Consider the following 27649-nt stretch of genomic DNA (forward strand, 5'->3'; position numbering starts at 1 on the left):
TGATCAATGCGCAGCGCAGGCCCAAATTAATAGCATGCTGAACGATCACGCACTAATGTGAAAAATATGTAAAAAAAAAAAAAAAACTTAGATATATATTACAGATCCCATTTTTATTAGACAAGAGCTTGTTTGAATTCTACCAAACTAAAGATTTATGCAGCCTTCTTAAACATTTTCAAGATTATTTGCAAAAATGTCTCTGATTTTTTATGTAAGTAAACCTTTTCCACTCTGGCACTAACAAGCCATTCCATGCCGTTGCTTTCTATTGATTACGAAATTTTGGCTTTGCATTTGACAATTTCTGTAATTATGACTGCATGCTTCATATACTGCCATTAATAGAAATATTTGTGGTGTATACGTGATATTAGTGTGTGGGAAAGCGGGAACTGGCAAAAGACAAACCAATTTGCACTGATTGTAATGCGGGAGAGATTTATGTGTGGAATGAGAGGGCTGGGCGAATATTTGATGACGGTTACATGCAGTTCGCATGTACATGACAAATTACTTGCATATAACTGAACGTACAATAAAAACGACAACGCTGACAAAGTAACTAAAAAAAAGGGAAAAGTGCAAAAAATGTATTTATAATCATTGCACAATCAGAGCGATGGACTCATATGAGACAAGCGACTACAATTAAACCTGAGGGATAACACACACACACACACTCACTCACATACGAGTTGTGTGTTGTAAGTATTATGTTTTAATGACAATTGTCAACGATTATTTTCATGTCGAACCTGTTGTATTTGTTGTTGTTCTTGGTATATACAACAGGGTCCATTTAACAACACACAAAATTAATAATTTCTGCAAATACCCTAAAGTGTTGTGGACATGGCAATTGTTTACACTAAATATATGTTTGTGACTTTTTCACACGTTTACGTAACCAATATACGAAAAATTATAGAGTGCAGCGTAATAATAAACCCTATCGAATGTATATTTACACACATTTGGAAAATTTTTGTACGCGTTCCTTAAATCTGATGTCTGATCATAATTAGAAGTATAAGCTATGCAGACATCAGGTAGCTAACCATACACACACACACACAAACGCACACACATACACACACACACACACACACACACATACACGCACCCTCACACACACACTCATTCACACACTTGCAACGGAGCCTTGATTGTGAGGTTGCACATTTCAGCATTCACCTCATCCAATTGCCAATTTTCTTCGCTTTCATCTGGTTTGGTTTTGCGGTCGTTTTGGTCTCTATGTGTGAGTGTGCTTGTGTGTGATTGTATCTATGTGTATGGCTGCTGTTGAGCTAGGGACTGGGAACCTTTTTACAATTTATAACAGATCTTGTACAATTTCCTACTCTTGCTCTCTGGGGCCACGCACACATCCGCCTTAAAACAGCTTCGTAGCGTTGATTTTCTTGTTGTTGCTGTTGTTGTTGTTGCTGTTGTTGTTGTTGTTTTTGCTGTTGTTGCTGTTCTTGTTGTTGTTGGTGGGCTTGATTTCCTGTGTTTGGGGCAGCGCTTTTAGTTTCCCATTTAACTAACCGCAAGCACACATTCGTCACCTAAACTGAGGATTTGGCACACGGGCTGGGGCGGGATTGCCATTTGCCTGTTTGTCGATTTCTGTTGTTGCCACTTACAAATTGGCTTTTGGCCACAAAATGCCAACGTTTGGTCACAAACAGCCGCAGCATCAGAGCGAAAACCCTAATAAGCCAAAAGGTCAAACATTGTTACCAATATGCGAAAGTCCAAGAATTCTTTGGCCCTGTGTTCCCGCTCAACTGGGCAACTTTCGAATGCGGGGCACGTTGGCAAATGGCCGGCAGCAAAGTTTGACGAAAGCATCACTTCGACGAATTCATTTTTAATTTATATGTTAATCATTGCGCTACATAAATATGCTACCGACAGGCCAACTCGACAACAAAAAAAAACAAGAACTGTCCTCAGTTTGAATATGAAAATGGCATGCAAATAGTCACGGCCTTGACTAAATGAATCGACATGGCGAACGCCTCGAATGCAATTTAGCCATCTCATTGTCTATTTTGATTTCCGTTCTCTAATGAGCAGCAACAACAGAGACGACAGCAATCTCTGGTTCTGACAGACGCTGGCCTCTGCTTTGTGTACTTATCAATGCCTCTAACGGTGCGTATTCATAACTGAATGATAACCATTGAATCCGAAATATATTCATTTATCCAACAATTTTATTTACTCGCAAGCATCAAAGTCAATCGGGTGCCTCTGTTTGCGAGCAAGCTACGGCATCAATTCAATAGATTTCAATGAAATACTAAAATTACGCAGATTTTTTTTTCGCTAGTCTCTGGTCACTCCCAACTAATTCCATTAGCAATGGTTCAGTCATTTTTTTCCTGTCATGCTTCTTTGTATTTGCATAAATACATAATAATATTTGAGATGGGCGTGCGGCACAAATTACTTAAGGGCCGTATAAATGAACTTGTGGTATGGATAGAGGAAGAAATGCTTGAGTTCATCAAGCACATATACTCTTGATCAGGAGCTTGCCTGTGTGTCGATTTTTATAGCTAGTCCATCTTGCCGCACGCCTTTCTATGCGATTTTCGTGAACTTAATTAAGAGTTGCAGACCTTCTGTTCTTTTATTGAAATTAAATTGATCTTTGTTGCTTCAGAAACAAGCTCTTTGCTCCTTCTCTCTCTCTCTCTCTCTCTCTCTCTCTCTCTTTCTCTCTCTTTCCCAATAACTCTATATCTGTCTCTTTCTCGTTCTTTCTCTTTCTATTTCTCTCACTCTCCCTCTCTTACTCTTTCAGTCCGCCTTCGCTCTCTCTTTCTCCATTCACCCTCTCTCTCTCTCTCTCTCTTGCTCTCTCTCTTTTTCCCCTCTCTCTCTCTCTCTCCCCTTGTTTTTTCTCGCTTTCCCTCTCTCGGCTTTCTTTCTTTCTATAACTCTTTCTCTCCCGTTCTCTCTCTCTCTCTCCTTTACTCTTTTCTCTCTAGATATTCTTTTAATGTCATTTCTTCTTCGAACTACCTGCATCACCACGAATTTAAAATGCACACCTTAAAATTTGTTCAAGCAACATGGTTTTTAAATTTGCTCAAAACGTTGTGATAATTTCGTTTCCTTGGAAAATGTTGGGCAGAAAGTGTTTTTGCGGTTAAACTGTACAATTTGAGCACGAACCAATTCCAAGAAGAGGGTGAACTGTTATCGATTTGAAGGCGTATCAAAAATAAAACGAGTGTATGATAAAAATAAATTTGAATAAGACTGGCAGCAAATAGTAAGATTTGCTTAACAAAATGACTAAATAAAATGACCATAAATGTTTGTTAAGTATTCGAGATATTTAAATTTAATTTGCATTCTATTGACTTCGAGAGCTTGGCGTGTGCGTCCCGAGTGTGTGTGCACACAGGACTGAACGGGACACTGTTTGGACAGAATGGCAATGAAAAATAATTTCTTTTGATTTGATTTGAATTTATTTCGATTGCCCGCTGCTCTTGGGCTTACCTTGAATACACGTCTAGTAGCAGCAGCTCGAGGATGCTCTCAATTGTCTGTCTGGGCTTTACAAATATTCAAATGGGACATCAAACAAATTTAAGTTAGTGTAATTTTATTGTAAATGGCCACAAATGCAATTTCGTTTCCTATTGAGTATGTTTTCATAGCTTATTTTTCTACTTTCATTATTTCATTGCAGGATGAAAAGAATCAGTTGCTCATCACGAACATTTGGCTTAAATTGGTAAGTTCTAAAGTCGTTTAAACTTTAAGTATTAAACAATAAGTAAAGAAGCATTACTCAAATGCGAGCACAAATTATTCTCCTTTTCTATGGCACACATGAGCCTTGGCCAAAGATTTGTTGCCTTTCGGGCAATAAATTTCCCTCGGCCTTAGGCCCAATGCTCTCGCACGCGCAACCACAACGCACAGTGCAACAAATGAAATTGCCACAATTTATCAAAACCCACAAAAAAAAAAAAAAAAAAAAAAAAAAAAAAGACAACAACAAAACAACCGACAGACTGACAAAAAATGACACTTGCCAAATTATATGAGGATGCTCACAGTTGAGTGGGAAAATCTAAAGAAATCACTTAATAGCTAAAAATGCGTAAATTGTGTAAATACCTCAAATACTGCCAGCCATGACATTCATTTTCATTTAGCCCCATTTCCATTTTTTTATTTGCATTTCGATTCCGCAGCTGCTTGAGCTCACGAGCCGCTCGCTGAGCCCCAAAAAAAAATCCTTTGAATCCCGGCCTTTCACTCAGCCTGCTCCATTAATATGCGTTAAATGCCAAGCTTGAGCATGATCGACTTCTTAATTTTGAGCAGTATTTGTGGGAGAGCATTGCCTCGGCAAAATGTGTGGCATGGGACACAAACAGCTGCTGCTGGCGAGTGCAGCTTACCGCAGCAAATTGAGGCCATTGCGGCTTATTTGGCAAATCATGTGGCAACATAATTAGCAATGGAAATGCTTGCAAGTTGCCGGCAAGGAATGCCTGAATTCTGAGAATTTCATTTGTACATTTTCAATTGAACGGCAGCCATTTTATGAGCATATATGCTCAATGTACTCCGTTCAGTAATTCACTTGCCGGCATTTTCAGCATATTTCCAATAATTTCAATATGCCAAATTTTCCATTAAATGCAAATTAAAATACAATTTTACATATTTCATCAAATTGCGCATTAAATTCATTTTACTGGACCGGATACGCATTAAATTGTTTATTATGGTATAAAACAGTTCATATGAAAGCAGAATTTGATAGCTAAAACTATATCGTATGTTTAAGGAAAACATTTGAAATGAAGACTTAGAGTTAAATTTGTGTAGTAAAAATATTTGCAAGCCATAAAGAAAATTTTATTGATTCAATTAACTCCTCGAACAAATTCCTCGTGCTTTTGATTCATATTTTCTTTTATATTTTAAACTGAACATTGCCAATTATACTTGTTGCATATTTTCATATAAATTCTACTAAAGCAATTGTCAGAAGAGGGTCTTGAATAATTAATTAATTAATTTTAAGAAATTTTACAAAATATTTGTTTAAACAAACCACGTTTTTATACCCTGAGTCCATTGAAAATGGGTAAAAAGGGTATTATTTATTTTTCCAAATGTATGTAACAGGCAAAAGGAAGCATCTCCCCGATCCCATATACTATATATATTCTTGATCAGCATCAATAACCGAGTCGATCTACCCATGTCCGTCTGTCTGTTGGTTCGTCTGTCCGTATGTATGAACGTAAAAATATCAGACCCTATAAGAGATAAATATTGAGAGCTAGAGTCATCAAACTTGACAGGTTGCTTCTAGAATATTATATATATATATCAAGCATCTTTAATTTTATACCTATCGCCACCTCAACAGCATTTAAATTGCGATTGTATTCTGTTTTCTGTGCTAGTATTTTAATTGGTTTTTTTCTGACTTAGATTCAATTCTTGGTGTGGCTGTTGCCACCGCCCCGGCAAGTGGTGTTGTCTGTCGCAAGTTCAAGACCTACCGTGGAAACTATTTATTTTTATTTTTCTGTGGCTGGTATAACTGTTGAGTAGAGACGGCGGTAAGTAGTACGGTTAGTCCCCAGGCAGGGAATTTATATACTTTTTTTTTAATCTTTGTTACTACTAAAGTAAAGGAACACGTAGCGCGAGCTGAATTTGGTGTTCAGGGTATCTCCTAGTCGGAAGCTCCCGACTAGAGCCTCTTACTTGTTTTGTATTCAATTTGATTGAGTTCAGTTGAAAATGCGGCTATCATTGATGCAGCTTGTCCGCTCAAAACAAATATCGGCTTATAATAAGTAAAAAAGTAGAATTTCAAACTCAAGGTCTTATTCTGATACAGCTTAGATAATTATCAGTAATAAATAACAATAATAATCACAATTATGATAAAAAACTATTGTTTTCAACGAGGCCCTAACTGGTTTAAGACATTGCCACGGACATTCAGACCCAAGCTCAGAAAACTTTATTGAAAACAATTCTGAAAGACCTTGTCATAATTAATAAGAGTTTGTAATTAATTTAGAAACTTTCATGCAGCTGTATAGCACTTGCAGCTGCCATTAGCAAACAATCTAGTTGACCAGTTATCAAATCAATTGATGTGCTTGACTTCGGCCACGTGTCCGTACGAAAGCAATCAAGGTACACATACATATATTAATGATTAATACTCATAATTATGCGATTGTTAAATGGATGGCAATTGCTTCTTATTTGATTAATCGTTGCGATCAAATGCAAACTCGACTATTTCTACACATTAGCAGTTGGCAACAAATCGATGTGCTAATCGCCTTAAGTGTCACAAAAGCAACAAATTTAATTACGATAAGCACCGGACAGCCCCACCAAATTGTTATGCCTGTGGCGTTCACACGCTCCCCCCACGACACTCCTCGGCCCACACAGTCACACGCTTCCAGTGGGTGACCATCTATCCATAAACGCACACTTAACGATGATTGATGATTAACGCACCTCCATATTATTTTCTATACTCGATAAATGGCCGAGTGGCATGGGGTGAGGGCCTCCTGTAGCTCCCGGGCCATGGCTAATTGATATGTCGCTTATTAAAAACGCACACAACAACAAATTCAAGATGAAAATTGAGCTGTTAGATATGAGTGCCATACATTTGCTAATTAGATCGCATATAAAGCATGCTTATTTAAAGAACATATAATTAATCATATTCAAAATCAGATGCACATGCACTAAATACGTATTTGCATACTATTTGTACCGATAATTTAATTATGCTAATGTAAAAAACCTCTATATCTATATGCCCTTGGTTTGTTTCTATATTTCTGTATGCATTTATTATGCATATTCTTATTTTAGCATGCAATGATACATCTCCATAAAGTATATGTACATATATATTCAAATCAGCATCAACAGTCGAGCTTATGTAGCCATTATTTATCTGTCTGTTTCTAAACGAACTATTCTCGGAACTCTGTCTGCCGAAGTTATCCTTACTTTAACGTTTCAATCTATTAATTTTCAAATTTTTTACAAATTTTCTGTTGATTTACGTTCGAGTTTTATTTTAAGAATTGTGAATCTATTCAGGATTATTATTAAAATTTGTATATGAAGGTTTATTCGAATATATCAGGTTTTCATATGAACCGCATTTTGACTACAATAAGAAACTCTTTCAAGCAACAGAATCGAAATCCATTCGGTTATTAAAAAACAGTTTGCGCACTAAAAATTATTGCTGAATTCGCATTTGCTTAATTTATTCGACGAATGGACTCTAATTAATTAAGTCAGGCGTCAGAGACAGAAATCCTTTTGTTCGCTCGAACTGTGACCTAGCCTGGTTTTAGCCCAGTTGGAACAAAAGGCGGCAGCACATCCATTTACTATTTTGAACAATAACATGTTTTATCTGCTGTTTATGTTTGTGTATTTCACAGGAATGGAACGATATGAACCTGCGTTGGAATTCCAGCGAATTTGGGGGTGTGCGCGATTTACGTATACCGCCCCATCGCTTGTGGAAACCGGACGTGCTTATGTACAATAGGTGAGTAAAAATGAGTTTCTATAAATACTATTCAATATTCACATTTCAATTGAAACGTATCTGTATTCAATTACTTATATGTATTTTGTATTCATTTTTGGATTTTAGCTGATATCAAGCTGAAAGTGTTGCCAGATGGCTTAATTAAATTAACAGAGGACTTAAGTAAGGGTATCCCCTTCAATTTGAGTACACTCGATAACAATAATCGAACAGGTTTATTTGGTTGGAAAAATTCGCTGTCAGTTTAATATCCACTGTGGCCATTCCAGGGCCTGAGAAGGCGGAAAAAATGATATAATGACATCAATGATGACAAGCAGTAAAAATGATTGCCAGTCGATAAACAAGAAAAAGTTGAAATCTTCCGAAGGCTGCTGTGCCTTTTTCTTCTACGTTTCTTCTTCTTCGCTTTGACACCTACCTTGTAGGTGAAGCTGGGGCTTATATGGAGATATTTATATTGTTGCCACCTTGATAGCAGGCAGACAATTCAATTGGGCTTTACTTTGTCTTTCTGTTTTTATGGCCAATTCCCATGGCCCATACAATGGTTTATAATTCTGCAATAAAAACCTTGCGGTTGCTGGCTGTTCTTTTCGTTGTTTTTGTTGTTATTATTGGCTTTGTGGCTGAGGCTTTATTGCTTTATTCATATAATTTTATTTGCATTTGCAACGTTTTGATAATAACGAAATTGTGTTTATTTTGAAAAAATCCTTTTCATGTTTATGAGCTGCTATTTTGTTGCCTACGTTTGCCATATTTTTTCCGTTTTTTTCTTTCCTTTTGTTGTTATCCATTTTATTGTAATAGCGCTTCCTTTTTGTCCACACACACACACAGAGAGACAAATACAAACCCTTTCCCCAATTGTATTTATGCATGTGATATTTATGTAAATATGTACAAATTTGTAAAAATTACGTTGCCCTCCGCTAACAACAGTTTAAATCGCTTATTTTCGGCTATTTTTTTGTTTGCACCAAAATGTGGCAAATTTGACACGCTCTGTTGCTTAAATTAAATGACTGTAACTAAACGGAATAATTAGGTAATTTGTTATGCAAATAAAGTCGTGATGAAATCATTAACAAAAGTCAACATACACTTGCTAACCAAATGTTGTATTTTAATAAAATGTAAATGTTAAATTAGTTTACCTATATTATTATTTTTCAATTTAAATTGCCTTTTCTATGGTTTTTGTGCTATTTTTAAAATAATTATATTTAAATTTTCACGATGGCTAACTTCAGGTCGAGGGCACTCGACTGAAGTATTTTTACTTGTTTAATTGCGGCTTTGTGTTTAATAGCTGTAATAATTATGACGCGCTGTTAACTTTCAGGTACTCTCCGGCACAAAGTTGAACTTTACTAAAAAGAAAAAAGTAAATATTCAAAAATTGACTAGTTAGTCTGGGCTATGCATTTGATGTACAGCTTCAACACTTGTGTGGCGCAGTTTTAAAGTAGCTGCCAATTTGCTTAACTAAGCGAAAGGTGCCTCAAGAAAGGCAAAGTGCTAGCTCGATTATACGGTGTAAATGCATGGCCCAGCGACATCAACTATGGCCAAGCAGCGGTGCGAACACTCTTTAAAATTGCACAAGTGTAGCATTTTAGTTTTATGGCAAATAAAGCAACGCACCCGGCTGGCCAGCACCGAGCAGCTGGCGGAACAGTAAACGCACAAATTTTAATGCGTATTGGGGCAAGTTTTATGACAAAGTAAATGACTTGCTGGAACAAAAGGCGAGCGGCATGAGGCACAATTAAGAGGAGATGGGGTGCTCTTAAAGGGCGGCACAATGCGAACTGTAACAGCAACAGCAATAACAATACTTGCAAAGTCTGTAAATGTCACCTACACCAACACCAAAACGCTCACCAACACACACAAACATACACAAGTATTTTATGATAGCTACTTGCATGTTGGCAACGGCCAGGCTCGGCTTTCTGTTTTTGCTTCTGTCTCAAGATGGCTGAGATTTTGATGATGTGACTACAATAGACGCTGGCATAATGAATCATAATTTAACTGTTGACATGTCCAAGCAACCGAAAGGAAAGATGTGGTGTGTGTATGTGTGTAGGGGGGGGGAAGGACTTACTGAATTGTTGGACCGAAGCCTAATGACAACGACGAAAATATCAGCGAATAATGCTGTTCACAGCTGCGACAATTCATTCGTTAATACGCCAAAAGTGTTCCTAACGATACATTTGACTAAAATATATTTTTGTTTTACGAAATTTCAAAAGTCATAACTAACAATGGACTTCAAACTTTTAATGCCAAACTGCCAACTGAGCGATACTCTGCGGTATGCAGATCTTTTGCTGCTTGGCGTGCCTATATACCCGCTTTTGTCGGCGACAAAGTGGGTATAATTAATAAATATTAAATAAGTTTGCCAGCGGTAAAAATTGAACCGTAAGAAATGAGTAAACGCCGCATTGCCTATAGATTAATCATTAATCAGTGCCATGCCGCCGCACACTAACACATACACACACACACACACACACACACACACACACACACACTTTGGCAAGAGACACCCACAGCAAGACGGCTCGCACGACGCGCACAGCTGCCAGTGCAAAAATGATTTATGCACAAAAGTATGCTACATAAATTTCCATATGCGGCGTTGCGGGAATCCGACTGTAAAAAAGGGTCTTATTAAATGCGTCAACGTGGCCAACACGAACCCGTTTTAGTTCTAACACCAACTGTACAAACACACTCACGCTCACACACAAACATGTGTAAGAGATTTAAGTACCTTAGCCATGACTTATGCATTGCATATTTGCTTGCAGCGCGGACGAGGGCTTTGACGGCACCTATGCCACCAATGTGGTTGTGCGGAACAATGGTAGCTGCCTGTACGTGCCGCCCGGCATCTTCAAGTCCACGTGCAAAATCGACATTACCTGGTTCCCCTTCGACGATCAACGCTGTGAGATGAAGTTCGGCTCCTGGACCTACGACGGTTTTCAGGTGAGTGCACCATAGTGCCCCGTCTTCCTGTTTACCACACACACCCATACATCATATGTAGATGCCTGCAACTGGCAGCACATAATAAATATGCTGTCAACTTTTGCATAAGACCTGCTACTTGCTCTTTAGATTTATCATAATTTAATTACTCAGCTGTCGCAGCGTTAGAAGTGCAACAATTAATAAAAATCGAATTCATAAGTCAAAACAAGGCAAATTTCAACTGTGCAAATATAAATGATTTGACGATGTTCATCGTGATGTACAAAAGTGGTTGCTATATTGAGTTTATAAGTCGACTCAGTTCTGTAAATTGAAAGCAATTGGAGTATTATGGCCAGAAAAATGTATATGGTATCATCATAGCTGGAAGACCTAACTTACAAGTATATTTATCCTTCTCAGGACCGAATTTGCCTTAAACATTTAATGCCCAAATATACATTCATGACAGTAACTGATAGTTTCAATATTGTTCAGTCAATCCAACTTATTCACATTAACTTAATACTTCTTTTTACACTTTTTAATGAGAGTCTGACTTTTTCAAAAACCAATTGAACACTTTTTTTTGGTCGGAAATATTCAATAAACAACAAATAGTTACGGCTGGAATTTCCGTTCATTCGCTTGGATATTTAGTATTTGCGAGTGTTCTTACAGTTAAATATTTGCCATTTTCATTGATTAAGCGGCGAATTCATTTAAATAAGTCGCCATCGATGCTAGCGTCAAGATGTCGGCTCAGAAATTAATTACAGCCGCTTGATTTATTTTGCTATTTACTTTCGATAAGAGCGCTCATTAATTATTTGCTGCTTCCCATTGCTCATTATACGATTTACCAGATATATATAGATATATATATATATATTATAAGCTAACATAGATAAATATACACACATGTGCATCGATATATGAATAAGATATCTCTAAATCTAGTTGAATTTATGACAAATAGCATTTCCTGTTTTGTGGCTTATTTTTAATAGCAACACTTGTCAGATATCAGATACGATGATTCCGCAAATTTATAAAATAAGCTCTGTTGTAAGAGTATAAATTAATAAACTGACCATTGATGGCAGTGTGAAATGTGTAACTCCTATTTGAGGTTATATGAACCAACATCAAGTGAGGGCGCTTAATACATGGGAATACGAATGTGTGTGAAACGCATTCTTATTATATATTTAACAATACTATTTTGCAAAATTCTTTAGCAAACAAAAGTAAGCTGGAAACAAGACGCAAGCCCTTCCCTATAAATAAATTAAATAAAATGAAACCAGGCAAATAAGTACATTGTATTTAGTCAACTGATTAAATGCTTTAGCTGGTTTTTTGCTTCATTTAATTATAGTTGAACAAATGTAATTTGGATTGGTGTCAATTTTTTAACACTCGGATAAACTAATGGCAATCTTAATTTATGTAAATTACACAATTTTATACGAGGATTCGGTTCGATTGGCTTATGATGGGAATGTCAAGTGGAAACTTTGTTGACAAATTAACAAACATTTATTTAAACAGTTCAATGAACAATTCGAATTACGCACTAAATTTGCATACGATGCTACTTATCGGAAATATCCTGTAGCATACTTAGAGATAGATTATGTATAGAGTTCCTTCCTGTCAAACTGTACCCACATGGCAGTGACTCTTAAACTGTAGCATAGAGCTTTAATTTTTTCCGCTTCAGCTAGGAGTGGCTCTATCAAGCTCTTAAGCTGATTGAGTTATGGATTTCTAGTTACAATAGGGTCGGAGATTAAATTGAAATTGAATTTTTATTAAAATACTATCTATCGATTACATTATATTGAACAATACTTGAAAATGCAGTATACGTATTGCCTAATGGCACGCCCAAACAAGTCCAGCGCATGTGAGCCACATCGAAAATCAATGCAAAAGCCAGCTTTGGTAATACAAGAAAAAAAGTAATTCTCTTCGATAATTGATGCTGCAATTGTGTAAATGTTGTTGGGCACTGATTAAACAATTACATTTTATCAGTTTGGGCGCGTTTGGGATTAAATTTGATCGAATTGGCAGCTACATTAAGTGTAACGCCAGCATTGCTAGTTTGTGATGTGCCAATAATTACATTAAATGGCTGCAATAATTAATCCTGACACTAACCAACAAATGCACATACAATCGCACATATGTACGCGACACACAGCTACAGGAACAAAGATGACCAGGCCAGACCAGGCCACATATTCGTAAATGTAATAATGTTCTACGTGTCCATGTTAGGTCTCCGGCCAGCTCCTTTTGTTGCTCGCACACTTACACATACTCACACATAGGCAACCAATATGAGTGTGTGTGTGTGTGTGTAAAGTCCACATCTGGATACACGCATATCTCATTCAATGCGCTCGCTCATCGCGCATAATTTGTAATACCGGATATCCGGTATTGAAATCCATGAATATTGAATGCAACAGAGCATCCCGAAACCATTTGACCCTGCCGCTTCGTTTGAAAACTTGAAATATGCATTAATTTCCGCAACATCTAATGGTAATGAATACAATGATTTCTATGCGCAAATGTTCGGGATTGTAAGCTTGAGAGCTGAAACTGCTCAAAGCAACCAAGCAAAGAGAACCTCAGTTGATACTCTGATCATATTCACTTCTTCATATTTGAATTAGTCAATTAGTTAATTGCCTTTAACATAGTATTAGACAAAAGTGTTGCCAAAATTGCCAATTGATTGATTAATGTTTCCAAACAGGGCTACCTGTAGCATTGCCATGCATTATAATTTATGGTTTCTAGGATTTGTAAGCAAAACAAGAAACATAGTTACAACAAAATAAACTGTGATTCATTTATTTATGTATATCCTGAGTTCCAGTCGTGAGTGCATGACGAGCGGATACCCTGTACGCTGCCAGTCGGGCACAAACCTATGCTGCTTCATTCATCTGTTATGCACTTTGATAAATTGATTGTTTAATTATTGTGCAATCGGTAAAACAATTATTTTAGTAACAGATTAAATAGATCTGGGTATGCCTATAACAACAGTACTTAGTACTTTTATAGAGAGAGCGGGAGAGAGAGAGAGAGAGAGAAAGAGAGACAGCGTTCAATTATGAATGTTTAATATTTATATTATTTATAATATTCCGAAATATTTTATATATTAACAACGTTATTATTGTTATATGCAATTATTATAACAAACTGACACAGGCACACACACACACACACACACACACACACACACACACACACACACTCATGCAGCCGCAACCAAGTACGCAGCACAATTTTAATTGAAATAATTTTTTTATATAATTCACACATTTGCTAAGTTAGCACAGCGATTTACTTAAAAGCTACAACAAAAAGTCAACGTTGTGAAATGGGGTTGGCTTAACAAACAAATACCCTGCAATCATTTTGCGCAAATCACGCAAGAGATTTATAGAATAATTTAGTATTTATTTAAATAATAAATTTGCATTCCCATTTAATATTTGTAGGCAGAGTATAAGACATCAACTTGGAGTTTTTAAGTACTAGCAAAAAGTCTAGTTTAAGCCACACACACACGCGCAAAAGTGGGCAAAGAACTCATATGCCAATCCGCATTCACGCACACAAGCACACACACAGACGCACAGACAAGTGCATATGTGTGTGCATGTGTGCACTATATGCACATATGCATGTGTATGGGTGTGTACTCTAATCAGCAAAATTTCATTGGCAGAAAAACTGGCAGCCAACTTGGCATGGCATGCCAAACTCAAGACACACATACACGCATGTGCACACACACACACACAGACTCGTCACACACCATCGCACAGTGCATTAATTTGCATGGTAAGACGCGGACATGGGAAGGCCAACGGGCCAAAAGTTTGCTGCCAACTCAAAATCAGCGACTGAAAGAGATGAGCGTAGAGAGAGTAGGCTAGAGAGAGAGAGAGAGAGAGAGAGAGAGAGAGAGAGAGAGAGGTGGTTGGAGAAACAGGAAGGAAGAGTGCCGTATTGGGTAAAGGCAGCCGTTGGGGAGCATTTGCTCATAACCGTCTACGCAACATTGTTGCCACCATTCTCTTAGCCTGGCAAATTTTTTGGCACACAAAAGTTGACACGTAAAATATTAAGAAGAAAAAAAAAAGGTTAGTTTGTAACGCTTTTCAAAAGTCCGCGCACAGCCTCAACTATGCGGTTCACACACTCTCACACACACATACGAAGAAAACTGCATGCCTTCTGCGCCTCGTGTTTTAAACATGCCAAACTGCTGGGCTTCTTGGGGGGCCAGGATGCGTTCCGCTACTTTGGCGCAACGACGAGGAACAAGGCTAAGACGGCAACAACAGCAGATTTGGCACTAGCATGAGCTCTAAGCAGTCGTTAATATCTGCCAAAAAGGACAACCCACACTCACATGTCCTGCTTCAAACGGAAAACTTTTTCTCTCCATTTTTTCTTCTCCAGTTTAATGTTGGCACTTTATAGAGCTTATGCTTTGCTTTGCTTTGCTCAAGCTACATTCAAGAGAAAGGAAACTGAAAACAATTGAAATTTTCAATTATTTGTTATAGTAATCCGTTCTAGATATGCAATATACATATGACCCAAAAGCATTTCCGCTTTTTGAAGGACATTAAGCTAACATCGATGTGAGCTCTCACATGCAGAAAGTTTAAACGTTTTACGCAATTTCCTTTTTATAAACGAAACAATAAACGCGCAGGTTAATCAAAAATAAATATGAGCCGGTATACAAACTTGAAGCGTAGCCTTTTGGAAACTTCAGTAAGGAGCCACTCATGCTGTCAGAGAGGGTCAGGGACAGGGGCAAAGTGCGGCAAGCGAGCAGCTGGTCGCTGGCACAGCCGGCCAGCAGAGCTGGCGCTGGCTGTCCTGGCTGTCCTGGCCTCGGCCTGTCAGGCATTTTAATATCAACGTAAATATTACATTTATCAACTGGCAAAAGGGCGCCACGTCACAAAATAGCTGAGCCGGGTGGCAGACATGGCAATGTCATGCCCAGATGCGGCTGGGGCGACACAACACCTGACGTATTCTCAATTGAAGTAGCGTCAGCTTAACTGGCGACATGCGACAGGACCATGCTTAAATCAATATGCATAATAGCTAGGCAAACAAAAAAAAAAAGGTAGAAGTTCATAATCAGTTGGCAGGGCGCGCGGCCCGTCAATAGGCCGCCATTTCAATTTATCGCGCCTTTTATCAAGCAGTGACAGCGTCAAAGTTTATTCAATAAATCCTTTGGCCAACGCTTTTAATTGCTTTCGAAAATGCCAACCGTCCGCTAACTCGCTTACACGCTAACCCACCAGCCCCCCAACCCCCTATAGCTCAACATCAATCTCAGCCAGCAGCAGCAGCCGCCGCAGCCGCATCGACTTCATGCCCGCTGGCTGCATGTGTTGCCTGCCACGTTTTTAACTAATTGCAATAAAATTTCTGGCAGCGCCCCCAGCTCAGTGCGCGTTAATGTCAAAACTGTCAGACAGTTCGTCAGCAGCAGCGGCAGAGACAAAGGCAACTGGCGCCATTTCATATAAGCCCAGCTCAGCTCAGCCCATCCCCTGCCAAGCTGTGCCCCCTCTAGTCTCACTCTCTGTCCCAGTCTGCCTTGCCCTTGTTCTAACTCAACTCAACTCAGCCCATCAGCGTTCGCCCGCATCTGCAGCAGCTGCTTTTTACACCCCTTAATTGAAGACATGAAATGGGTTTGATTGGGCTCTGCAATGGAATGATTATTCGATTCTATGAATAAAGCATATAGATATACGTGTTCATTTATCTGTAAGATACATGTACCAATATAAGTGCATGTTTCTGTATCTTAGAAAAAGGAAAAGTCCCGAAAAATATTAAAAATATGTATGTACTTTACCTTTTGTTTAGCACACGATTAAATAAATAATTTTGTCTTGTGGATATATATATAAAATATATATATATATAAAAATCTCTCTCGTTAACATATGTCTCATTTATGCTCGTTTCTGTCCGTCAACTGTGTGTCCATTGCATCACAATTGCATAAAAAAGAGCACAAATTGTATTTAATTTTCTTTTTATTGTTATTTTATTTCTTCTGCTATACATGTGCATAGGGTATTTTCGCGACGAGTCACTCACGACTCACAAATTTCTAATCTTGTTTTTTTTTCTGCTATGTCAAAAGCGTATTTGTGCAAATGGCTCAATGACGTTGAGTGCCAAATCTGTAAAAGTGAAATGCAAAAATGGCTCCAGCATCATCAAACTCATCCTGACACTCATCTTCGTCCTCATCTACATCCACATTCACATTCACGTTCACATCGTCATCAGCACAATGACGTTGCCAGTTCAGAGCCTGCTGCCCACTTATGCTTATCGAAATGAAAGTTGCCTTTGACTCTGACTCTGATTCAGACTTTGACTGCGACGCTGACTGCGAATCTGATTTGGATTCCGATTCGAATGGTGACTGTGCCTATGTATGACTCAGATTTTGAACGAGAATGTGACTGGAACCGAGCGCCATTAGCGTGGATTAGTTTATTTGTGTGAGATTGTTTTGATGATGTTAAGTGTTATGTCGCGTTATGGACGTCAAATCGCAATGGGCCAGACAGCTAGCTATGCATTATAAATGATTCTTTTATTTAACTCAACGTTATGAGGTACATTCTTTAACTGAAGCTAAATGTTTTTCAGCTAGCCAGGGTTTTACGCCCGTATTCGTTTAAGAAGCCACCGAATAGCAAGACTTCCTTGTGAATTACAATAGAATACAGAACATATTTTATTAGGTAACCCGCTCGGCCCAAGCCACAACTATATTTATAAGCATGAGCTGGACGTGAAAACGGGGATTATTTGGACTCGAACTGCCGCTAATACGGAGTGCCTTAAAAGGTTTATAAGTTATGCTGGACTAGCGTGACCCAAAAGGGTCGACATCTCACTGCCGCTGCCGCTGCCGCATGACGCTATGGGAAATAGTCAGCAGACTGCGGCTCGTAAAGTACGCACAAATAGCTAAGGCATAAGGAGGACGCTGCTCTGCTCCGGACGTGCTTGATTCTCATAATAGATGGTCAACACGTTGTAGTCGTTGCTGTTGTTCAGCTCTCAGGAGCATTTTTGCCAGTAAACGGACCACGGGGCCACCAGCCACTTACCAACTCCAAAGGCTGGCAAGGCCCCTCCCGGGCATACAGCTTCGCCTTAAATTACGCCTCGCCATGTGGCACGCACAATTAAAGGTGCCAACTGCGTTCGATGCCAAATATATGGGTCTGTTTGGTCAGCTACAAATATCTGGCTTTTAGCACGCCTGCAACTTAAGTGCAACGGTCTCAACTAGCCGAATCTGGGTAGACATTGCAACCAACGAAATGTTTGTTGGTTCGATTCACTGTTCGAACCAAGGTTGGGTTCATGAACCTGGTTTGCCACTGTTATAAAGGCAGGTTATTTTTTTGATCCTTGATTCAATGCAACTTATTCAATTTACGGTCCAGTTTAATTTGGCCATTTTTAGCCAATTAACCCGGTTTGGGATTCAGTTCATGGTAACTACAAAAAAGTTGCAGCCCGTTTAGCAGCCTTCATTGACAACTGAGGCAAACAGGATCTCTGTAAATAAAATTGAAAATGAGCCAACAACGAAATAAAGTCTGACAACGCCCTTAAAATTGACAGCTGAATATTGAATGCCGTAGCATGCCAGCTAACACCATATCAGATTGAGCTATTTAACGAAAGGTCAGCTGCATTTCGGATTTGCTAATTCATTATTTAAGTGGGATACGTTAAAGAAAAATCATTCTGTCCGGATTAGAGGCCAATCAACACTTAGCAAGCGAGAACATTGAGTGAAGTCATCATCTATTATTCAGCAGCTCACGCTAAAATAACATTTTCAAAAGGTAGCAACTCAGCCAATCTATAGACGCGGCCCCTTAATTGGGTATATATAGCTAATGGCTAATAGGCCCATCAGATTGGCTGGCGCTGAAAAAAGTAAAAGAATACAATCGATTCGCAAATTAGATGGGATAAACAGCACGAATATTTTATAAGGCATTTTCGAAACTCAATTAACTATTTCTAATGACAATAATGCACTATGCACTCTCTATGCTACCTTGGAATACCTATCGATTTCTATTGGTACTTTCGATAAGAAGATGTCCCTAAAATTTAGTTGATATATTGCCACAAATAAAATTATTTGAAAAGAAGCGAATGCCAAATATACTTTTATATCACAAGACTAAAAAATAATAAAAAAAGGACATTTCTATTGCCCCATCGATAGTATCGACTATCACTCTATCAATAATAAAGTTCCTTTCATTTCATGCGTCAGCCTAAATATTTGTTGTCGGAACTTACTTTCGTTGGCTAGTTCGATTTAAACTATGAGTCTGCAAGTGAAACATGGCTAATTAAATATTTTGTTTAGCTCGAGCAGAGCTAAATCCAAGTGCAATTGCAAAATTGATGCAGTATATTGGACTTTTTGGCAGAGGTTTCAGCAAACAGAGAGAACACGTGGACAAAACTCAAGCTGATGCTTAGCCGAATAAATAAACCAACAAATGAAAGACCTGGCTCTGCTTTACGGCTAGTTAACTGGCCAAAACAATTTCGACTCTGGCAATTACAAGGCACAACTTTTGCAAGCCCGCATTTGCGAACTAATTCAAACAAACACAGGCACACATGCACACTGATACACACACGTCCGTACAGTTGTATGCAATCATGCGCACACACACACACACGCACACACACACATATACAGGGCAAAGTCATTCCATTACACATACGCCGGGTGCGCCGTCGACGTTGCGAACAAAGCGTACGACCACGCCTCTATCCAGCGCCCATCGGAGCTCAGTTGGTGGTTAATTAGCAGGCGGCAGCCCGAAGATGGCTGCGCATAATTGCATGTTGCATTAAATTAAAAAGCTCTGGCGTAGGCGGCTCACACACAGGCACACACACAGGCAAACACACACCGACGCACACACAAAGTTGAAAACAACAGTAACAGAAACCAAATTGAAAATTATGAAAAGTGCAGAATAATATCAAAATGTAGGCGGAATGGGAAGTCGGTTCTGTGACAGCACACATTGTGCGTTCAGTTATTTTCTTGTTTTTTTTGCAACATTTAAAAATTGTGAATGCAAAAATGCTTAAATCAGCCTCGAGATTATCTGGGTTAGTAGAATTCGCGCGCATTTCCTGCTCATTTCAACCGCATTTTAATGTGACAGAGAAAATTATAATAACACAAGTAAGGGAAGAAAAAAATGCCGTAAAGCAAAAAGTGAAAACTTCCAAGAACTACTGTGTGTAAGAGAGACATACCGAGAGCGGGAGCTAGAGAGAGAGAGAGAGAGAGGGCGAGAGAGCGAGAGGGAAAGAAAGCTAACACACAGGCTCAACAAATTGCAAGCAACGAGTATTTTTATAATTTACACTGACTTTTCCCAGCACCAGATTCAGCATCATCATCAGCACCAAAAACGGAACAGGGGGAGATGTAGGAGTTTTTGGTGTGGGGCGTGGCGCGGTGCAGGGCGGCGAACAGAGGGGCTGCTGCTATTGTCTTTTTTCCGCAACGCTCCGCAAATTCCATCGGCAACGGCAGCTAAAACCAAGGCAACTGCTCTATGTAAATGGGTATGCACTATATGGAAAGGGGTGGCAAGTAATCAGGCGAAACCAGCAAACTTTTACTTATAGTTAAATGCTGCAGCTGCACTGAAATACTGACAAAAAGCGTCAGACGGACCGACGAGCCGACGGACAGACGAACGAAGGGACGGACGGGCGAACGACGGGCGTTGGACAGCGGCCGCTGACAGGAAATGGAGGCTGCTGCCTGCTGCCTGCTGGCATCATCCTAGCCAAAACCCACAGCCCAACTATCATCTCTATCCCCATAGCCCGATTCTGTTTGGACTGCGCGGTGCTGTGTGGCACCAACAAAACAGTCATTAAGCCGTTGGCGGCCAGTCAGCGGGCGCATAGTCAGAGGCAAGCCAAGCGCAAGGCATTAACATATACATACACACTGAAGAGTGTACGACGATAAACAACAAATCCGATTAATGCGAAGCAAATCGATTTAAAACCAAGCGCACAGAGGCTTTTATAATACTGAAATCCGTGTTCAAAGCATTCAAGCCAAAAAGATGCGGATCGAGACTTTGAAATTATCGATAATTTCGGTTGTAGATTGTCGCTTGTTGCCACCAGCAAAACTGGCGACAATTTTCAATTACACGCATGTTAAGGATATTAGGAAAGCTTCTCTTTAATATGGTAAGCCGATTTGCAGAAATATTAGAAAAATGTTGAAGCTTTATTGAAAAATATAAAAGTTTTCCATGCAAAAATGCATTTTTGGATTAATTTATGGCAAGCGCCTGCAAGGACAATAAAATTACTCTGAAATAATTTGAGACTTCAAAATAAAATACGAATTATATTTATTTATTTTAATGAAAAAATGTTGTGAAAAAAGTTATCTATTTTCTATATTTGTACTCATAACGTGACTGTACGCAGTGTGTGGATTGGTTAACTATTGTGAAACTAAGTTAACTAATTAAATGTGCCTAGTAAAACAAGTAAAGTCAACGTTTTGTTTGCACGCCAATAAATGACACATGCAAACAAAATGTGCAAATAAAATGCTACTCGATAAAGCGGAATTGCTAGTTGCTGTTGCATTCCCTCGTATCAATTCAAAAATGTTTTAAAACAATGCCAGCTGGCAGCGCGGGAGAGAGCTTTGCTTGTTTGGTGGGCGGAAAGACGAGCGACCAAATGGCAACCAAAATGTTGACATGCCAAATGTGTCATAAACAACTTTGTGTGCACATTTTCTAGGCACACACACAGACGCAGAGATACATGCATTTCCACACATTCTCAACTAGTTGCTAAAGTTGATGCAATTACATTTTTTTCTTTTTGCGTCTGCTCTGTATTGTATTTTTGGTCAAGACCATCTTCAACTCAGACAAACAGAGGTTTAACTACACAACGACAACAGCTACAGTTTGTAAGAGTATCAAGAACCATTACAATCGAACATCAATTGAATATGCTGGTGATGATTAAATATTCTGGCTGACAAGTTTGCAAATGGAAGTGCTTCCAGCTATAAGATATATTTAAACGTTAAATATGCCCTGTTCTAAAGTCAATCCATCTAGTTTCATTTTAAGTTTCATTTTAGTTTCACTTTGCAACACTAATCGATCATTTCTAGAAGCCGCGTTTGGTTTGACTTGCGGCTCGAACCAGCAACCTACTTTTAAATTTGATTTCAAACTCAAACAATAATGTAAAAAAAGGTTTTCGTTTCGGTATTTTACTAGCGTTCAGTTTCGGGCTCCAATCGGTTCATTTCAAAATTGTTTTGCAATCTTGATTTTATGGAATGGAGAAATCTTATGTAGCGTTATCTGAGGCAACACACACATATATAAAAAATATATATAAAAAACAACCATGCCCCTCACTTAAAAGAGAAAAGTCCGAGACTGAGCCTGAGTTTTGGACACGGTCACTCTTGGTTTCACACCCACTCTCTAAAGAGCTTTGAGTGCGAGTAGTTATAATTTTTAGCATTCTTTTGCCTACAACGTTTTGCTGTCACTTTTTCTTGTGCTTGTGCTTGTGCTTGTGCTTGTGCTTCTGCTTGTGCTGCTGTTCTCATTCAAGCGCACTTGAACAAATAAGCACTCTTGGCCATACTCACTTAGCCACTTATTTACAGCTGTTGCCATTGTTGTTAGCATTGTTGATGTCGCTGTTGTAGTCGCAACTGTCACGCCCACTGCTTTCAGCCATGCACGAGTACTATGTGCTCTATTAGTGTAACATAATGCGGCGACAATGGCTGTGGACGTCATTTTGGTTAAGTACCGTCGCCAGCTCAGCCAGATGGCTCCTCACCTACACATGACCGAATCAAATACATACACAAACGCATACATGCATCATCGATTCGAACAATTAATACTGAACACTACATTTTTCATTGATTGCACATTGATTCTAGGTTCTTGATTCTGGGTTATTAATTCTTTGTTCTGTAAGCCAACAGCTCAGGGATGTTATTTATTTTAGTTCTAAGTAAGAAACAATGGGTACTTTGATTGATCGATGGGCTGGGTTAAGTAACATTAGATTTTGTTAGCTTATGTTAGTTTATCTCAGGTTAAGTTGGGCTATGTTGGGTTAAATTGGGTTCAGTCAGCTAAGACTTACTTTAGGCAGAACTGATGCCTCTCATATTAATAAATATTAAAGTAAAAGCAGAATATTTTCACAGAATTTATACTCAAATCAGATCAGTTCAGGTTGCTTAAGTTAACAAAACATTACATGAAGAACTCATATTGAGCAGATTTTGAAATTGCTGGCTTGGTGATTTTCGCTGATTGAGGCGTTAGAATTCGCAACGAGTTTAGGCTTTGTACGACTGAAACGGCATTGATCGAAACGGAAGATGATTGAAATTATGCACACAACCTGATTTTCTTGGTCATTTTGATAGACCAACGTAGCAGAAAAAAAATTCTTTTTACTGTTAATAATAAAATCTCTCTAAGGGCCAATTCGCAACGTATCAAGTTCTGAAGAGCAAAGAAATGTGACGAGCAACTTTTTGACCAATTTAAGTTACCCAATTACGAGCAGAAAGAAGAAAAGTGTATGCAAATATCAAACAAACCATGAAATAACAACAAACAGCAGCAACAACATCTGCGTAAACAAACCTTGTTGAATAAACAGCGCATAGCTGAAGAAACACAATTTTGGACATAAAACTGCATTCAAGCTAACCATATTCAAGCACTTGCCCGGCCGGCGCAATGAAATGGAATAATAATAATAAAAATAATAACAGACAATTACCGAATTTCGTATACCCTTTTTTTATAGGTACGAAACCCAATACCAAGTACACTTAGGTTGACAATTTGAAGAAAATTGTTGAGTTCAGCTCAGCGAATATGATGAAGATTTTTGGGGAACCGCTGCAGAGAGAACAGTTGGGTATTGTAGGTGGGTGGCCAAGTGTACGAGTAAACAGTGTACTGTGAAACTGTTGTCAAGTACTTGCCAGCCAGTGTGTATTTTATTTCGGGCTTGCCTGACAACCGAAGCATGCCGCACAAGATAAATATGCGACAAGTTGGTGCCCCGGCAGAGCGACCTTGAATGGTCGTCCATCTACGGCATCCAGCTGAAGCCCACGGCTGTCCAGTGCAGCAATAAGTGTCGTCAAAAATATGTACTTACCCGTAGTTGGCCCACAACTTTGATAAGTACTGGCCGTACTCGTTGTTGCTCTGCTCTGTTTGGTTGGCTCTGGCCTGCTTTTAGAATTTCAAATGCATTTTGTGGCCCCGGGCCAAGGCGTATGCCACAAAAGTCTTTTGGCCAAATTTAATTGTTCCAAATGCTACGAGTTACCAGGGACAGCTGCGACAAATTTTTCTCCTTTTCGACCCGCCCTGCTGCCATACTGCAATACCAATCTAAGACTTCTTTCAACTCTTATTTACATAAATTAATTATTTTTGCCGCTGACGGCAGTTTCCGCAAGGGACGGGGTGCTTTTCAAAGTGTCCTTGCAACAAGCAGCCCATTTACACTGGTTCCCTGGCTCGTACCGGAACCGGAACCAATTGCAATTAACACTGTAAGTGTGCCTACTGCCACTGTTATTGTATATTTTATTGTTAGCAATTGCGTTCATAAAGAAACCCAACATCAATATCTAATTCGGTTTTAATATTAAATTATTCTTGTTGCGCAACTTGGTTATAGCGATCAAATCGTCTGTTATACACTCTCTGTTAAAGCTAGCATATTGTTAATGCGATTGTTATTCCTACTTATACATAACCCACTCTGTTTATTGCTGCTAGCTTATCTATTCTGTACAGACTTACAAGAGTGTTACTGCTATTCTAACTGCTGCAGTTATTACCGATCTGCGTAAGGTAAATCTTTTAATAGTATTGCTGAAACTGTCACTGTTAGGTGCTGTTACTTTCTCCTACTAGCATTTACGTTGCTGTTGACTTGCTACTGAAACTGTTACACAAGCTGTAACTGTTTACGCAACAACAGCTGCTGTTAATAACTTTTTTTTCATATAGTTGAACTCTTTCATTTTTAAACTGCTACTGCTGCGATTTGTACTACAGCATAAGGAGCCGTATTCATATATTCATTCCTTCCACGGCTATTACTATTATTCATTCTACCTCGCTCAACTAGAGATAGTGTAAATGCTATTTAAAGCCACGCCCACTAGCTTACTGCCCCACTGCTGCTGCCATTCAAGTGCTACTGCAAGCAGTGTAAACATCAAGTGCTGCTTCATTCGACTTTGCTTCTGGGCCCAAGCAATTGCAATTAATTCAATGTCAGTTCAACTGTGGCTGAGACAAAGGCTAAACTGGGGCGCAGAGCTACAGCTGTAGACGGATAGATATGCGTGGAAGCGAACGGAAGCGGATGGGGGCATACCCCAGCGGGCAGATGGCAAGTAGTTTGCCGAGGCAGCGTCATTTGAAATCGCTAAAACTTTTTGACAATGGCCCTGACTGCGACGCAGTCGTAAGTGCTTATCTGTGCAGCAGAAAGTCGGTGCCTCAATCCATTTGCCTTTGCCCCTAATTCTCAAGTCCCAACTCCGCGCCAAAGTCGATTTCGATGCCGTTGCCTTTCCAACGATTAATTCTGCTTGCCAGCCAAAGCCTGGGGACGATGATGACGTCGAAGACGATGATGACACCGATGATGGTGACGATGTTGATAATGCTCATTGCACTCCTTTAAGCACAACAGCGTCAAAATAAATCTATGCATTTCCATCAAAGCTGTGAACCCAAAGAGAAAATCAGCTCGAAACAACTTTCCGCCTTCAGGCTCGTATCCATAAATCCAGAATTTGGCTTAACCCTTTAATTAAACAAATCAATTTGTTTTTTCATCAATGTCCGTTCTGCTGAAACTATTGCACACTTTAAATAGTTTCATATAAAAGTTTTGGGCTATCCGACAAATATTTCATTTAAACAATTTTGTTGGATAGATGCCATGGCTGTGGCACAAGTTATTTATGCTTTGGAGTCTGAGTTTACCTCAAAAGTTGTTTAACTTAAACTATTTTTGAAAAAATATATATTGTTGGATCAGGTTTTGGTTAAAGGCTTTCTTTTTCTATATAAATGGCAATTTTGGGCTCCAAACAGGCGATTTAAAACTGGCCTGAAACTTGACGTCCATGCTACAAACTATATATGTACATAATTTGCTTTCTATATAGAACAATCATTTGGCATATACAAGTTATGCTCCCTCGAAGTTGACAATGAAATTTACATAACAAGTTGATATAATATCCGATATATACTAATACTTATAAAATCAATGTTCTCAAAAAGCTTTGAAAATGATTTTGAAAGTGATCGGACGGTAAGCAAACAACTCTCATACAAACGTTTTCCGAAACATCACTCACAAAATCTTTTACATTTTTGGAAAAGTGTGAAACACTCCTCAATTGAATTTCAACAAAAATCTTTAAAATTGAGTTAACTGCTGATCGGATGGTAGACAAAAAAGTTTCATACAAACAATTTCCCGATTATCCATACTTGCGAGCGGAATTTCCCGAAACCGCGTCTAAACGTGCAGCTTTATCACATAATTGACTACAGTGAAAATTTCAGCCTCCTAGCTCTTACAGTTTGGGCTGTGTGTTGATCACCAATCAGTCTGTCAATAAGTCAGTCACTCAGTCAGTCAGGAGAAACAGTTTTGTATATAGAGATTTATTTTATTAAGCATAAACATTCGTTTGGTTAAATAAATAAAAAAAACTTAAACAAACAGATCGCAGTCATAAAAAAAAACTAATAACATGCAGCGCACCTCAGACGCCGCTGGGGAGCGATTTATCTATAGATTTATCTCCTTTTTTTATTTTTTGCAGTGTCATTTCAATTAGGTTTAGTTTATTTCATACACGATTATTATGATTGAGTTGCGTAGATTAGTGAGTTTTCATTGTTTGCCGCAACTTGGGCGAATAGCTCCCTCGAGCCCAATAAGCCATAACAACAATATGCAGCTTTAATTAGTGTTTAAGGCTAATTATATAATATGAGAAGTTTTTTGGGGCCAAACGCTCGCAGTTGGCCATTTGGCTTTGCCATAAAATGACGTCCACGATGTCAAAGGCAAATTTAGCACCGCACAGAAACAGAAAAAAAAAAAGACTTTAAAACTGTGCTCGACTACGTACCGGCAGCAGCTGGCTTCTAGTACCCTTTAACCATTTACCCCGTTGCCCAGGCCCCACCCCTTACACCACTTCTTACACCTTGTTCCGGGCAAAAATACCAAAAATAAGTAAACGCAGCTTAGCAAATTGTGCGCTGCCAACGACTTGAGTTTTATTTTTATGTTGATGCAAAAACTTTACGTGCTCAAGTTTATTGAGTGGCTGCTGTGTATGAAATTTAGTTTGTGTGCGCATATCCATATGTGTGTGTGTGTGCGTGTGTGTGTGCCAGTTAAATGGATAAAACGGGGGCTAAGCTAAGGTCGCCCAACAAAAGCTAGTCGTCTTGGCTTAATCAGCAACTGTCTGCCTGGAGACATTGAGTTTTAATGTTCAACAATTCTATTTGAATACGCGATTTGCCTATATGCATGTATACCCTGCAGATAAGCTGTACTGAAGCTAGAGTTGGGCAAATCGACTAAATTCTGCCTCTAGCATTGAACATTCATTAAAAAACGTACTTAAAAACAGTTGCGACTGATGGTTTTAAAAGCAATAAAGATCTTAAAAATAAGGATATCTTCGGTACGCGTAAGACATTTCCCTTGAAAACATTCCCCTTTTGCAGATATGTGAGAATAGTGAAACTCGCAAATGCT

At 38.8% G+C, this 27649-nt stretch overlaps 1 protein-coding gene across 6 annotated transcripts in view; it reads left to right on the forward strand.

Annotated features, from left to right (window-relative positions):
• Nucleotides 1–27649, forward strand: part of nAChRalpha7 (nicotinic Acetylcholine Receptor alpha7) — a 140972-nt gene that overhangs the window by 91546 nt on the left and 21777 nt on the right. For all 6 annotated transcript variants that reach the window (XM_070211279.1, XM_070211280.1, XM_070211281.1 and 3 more), the window contains 3 exons: nt 3722–3766; nt 7503–7612; nt 10447–10627. In XM_070211279.1, coding sequence (XP_070067380.1) covers nt 3722–3766; nt 7503–7612; nt 10447–10627 — 336 coding nt within the window. The remainder of the gene's footprint in view (nt 1–3721; nt 3767–7502; nt 7613–10446; nt 10628–27649) is intronic.

Source organism: Drosophila virilis, chromosome X, assembly GCF_030788295.1.
Source record: "Drosophila virilis strain 15010-1051.87 chromosome X, Dvir_AGI_RSII-ME, whole genome shotgun sequence".
Lineage (NCBI taxonomy): Eukaryota > Metazoa > Arthropoda > Insecta > Diptera > Drosophilidae > Drosophila > Drosophila virilis.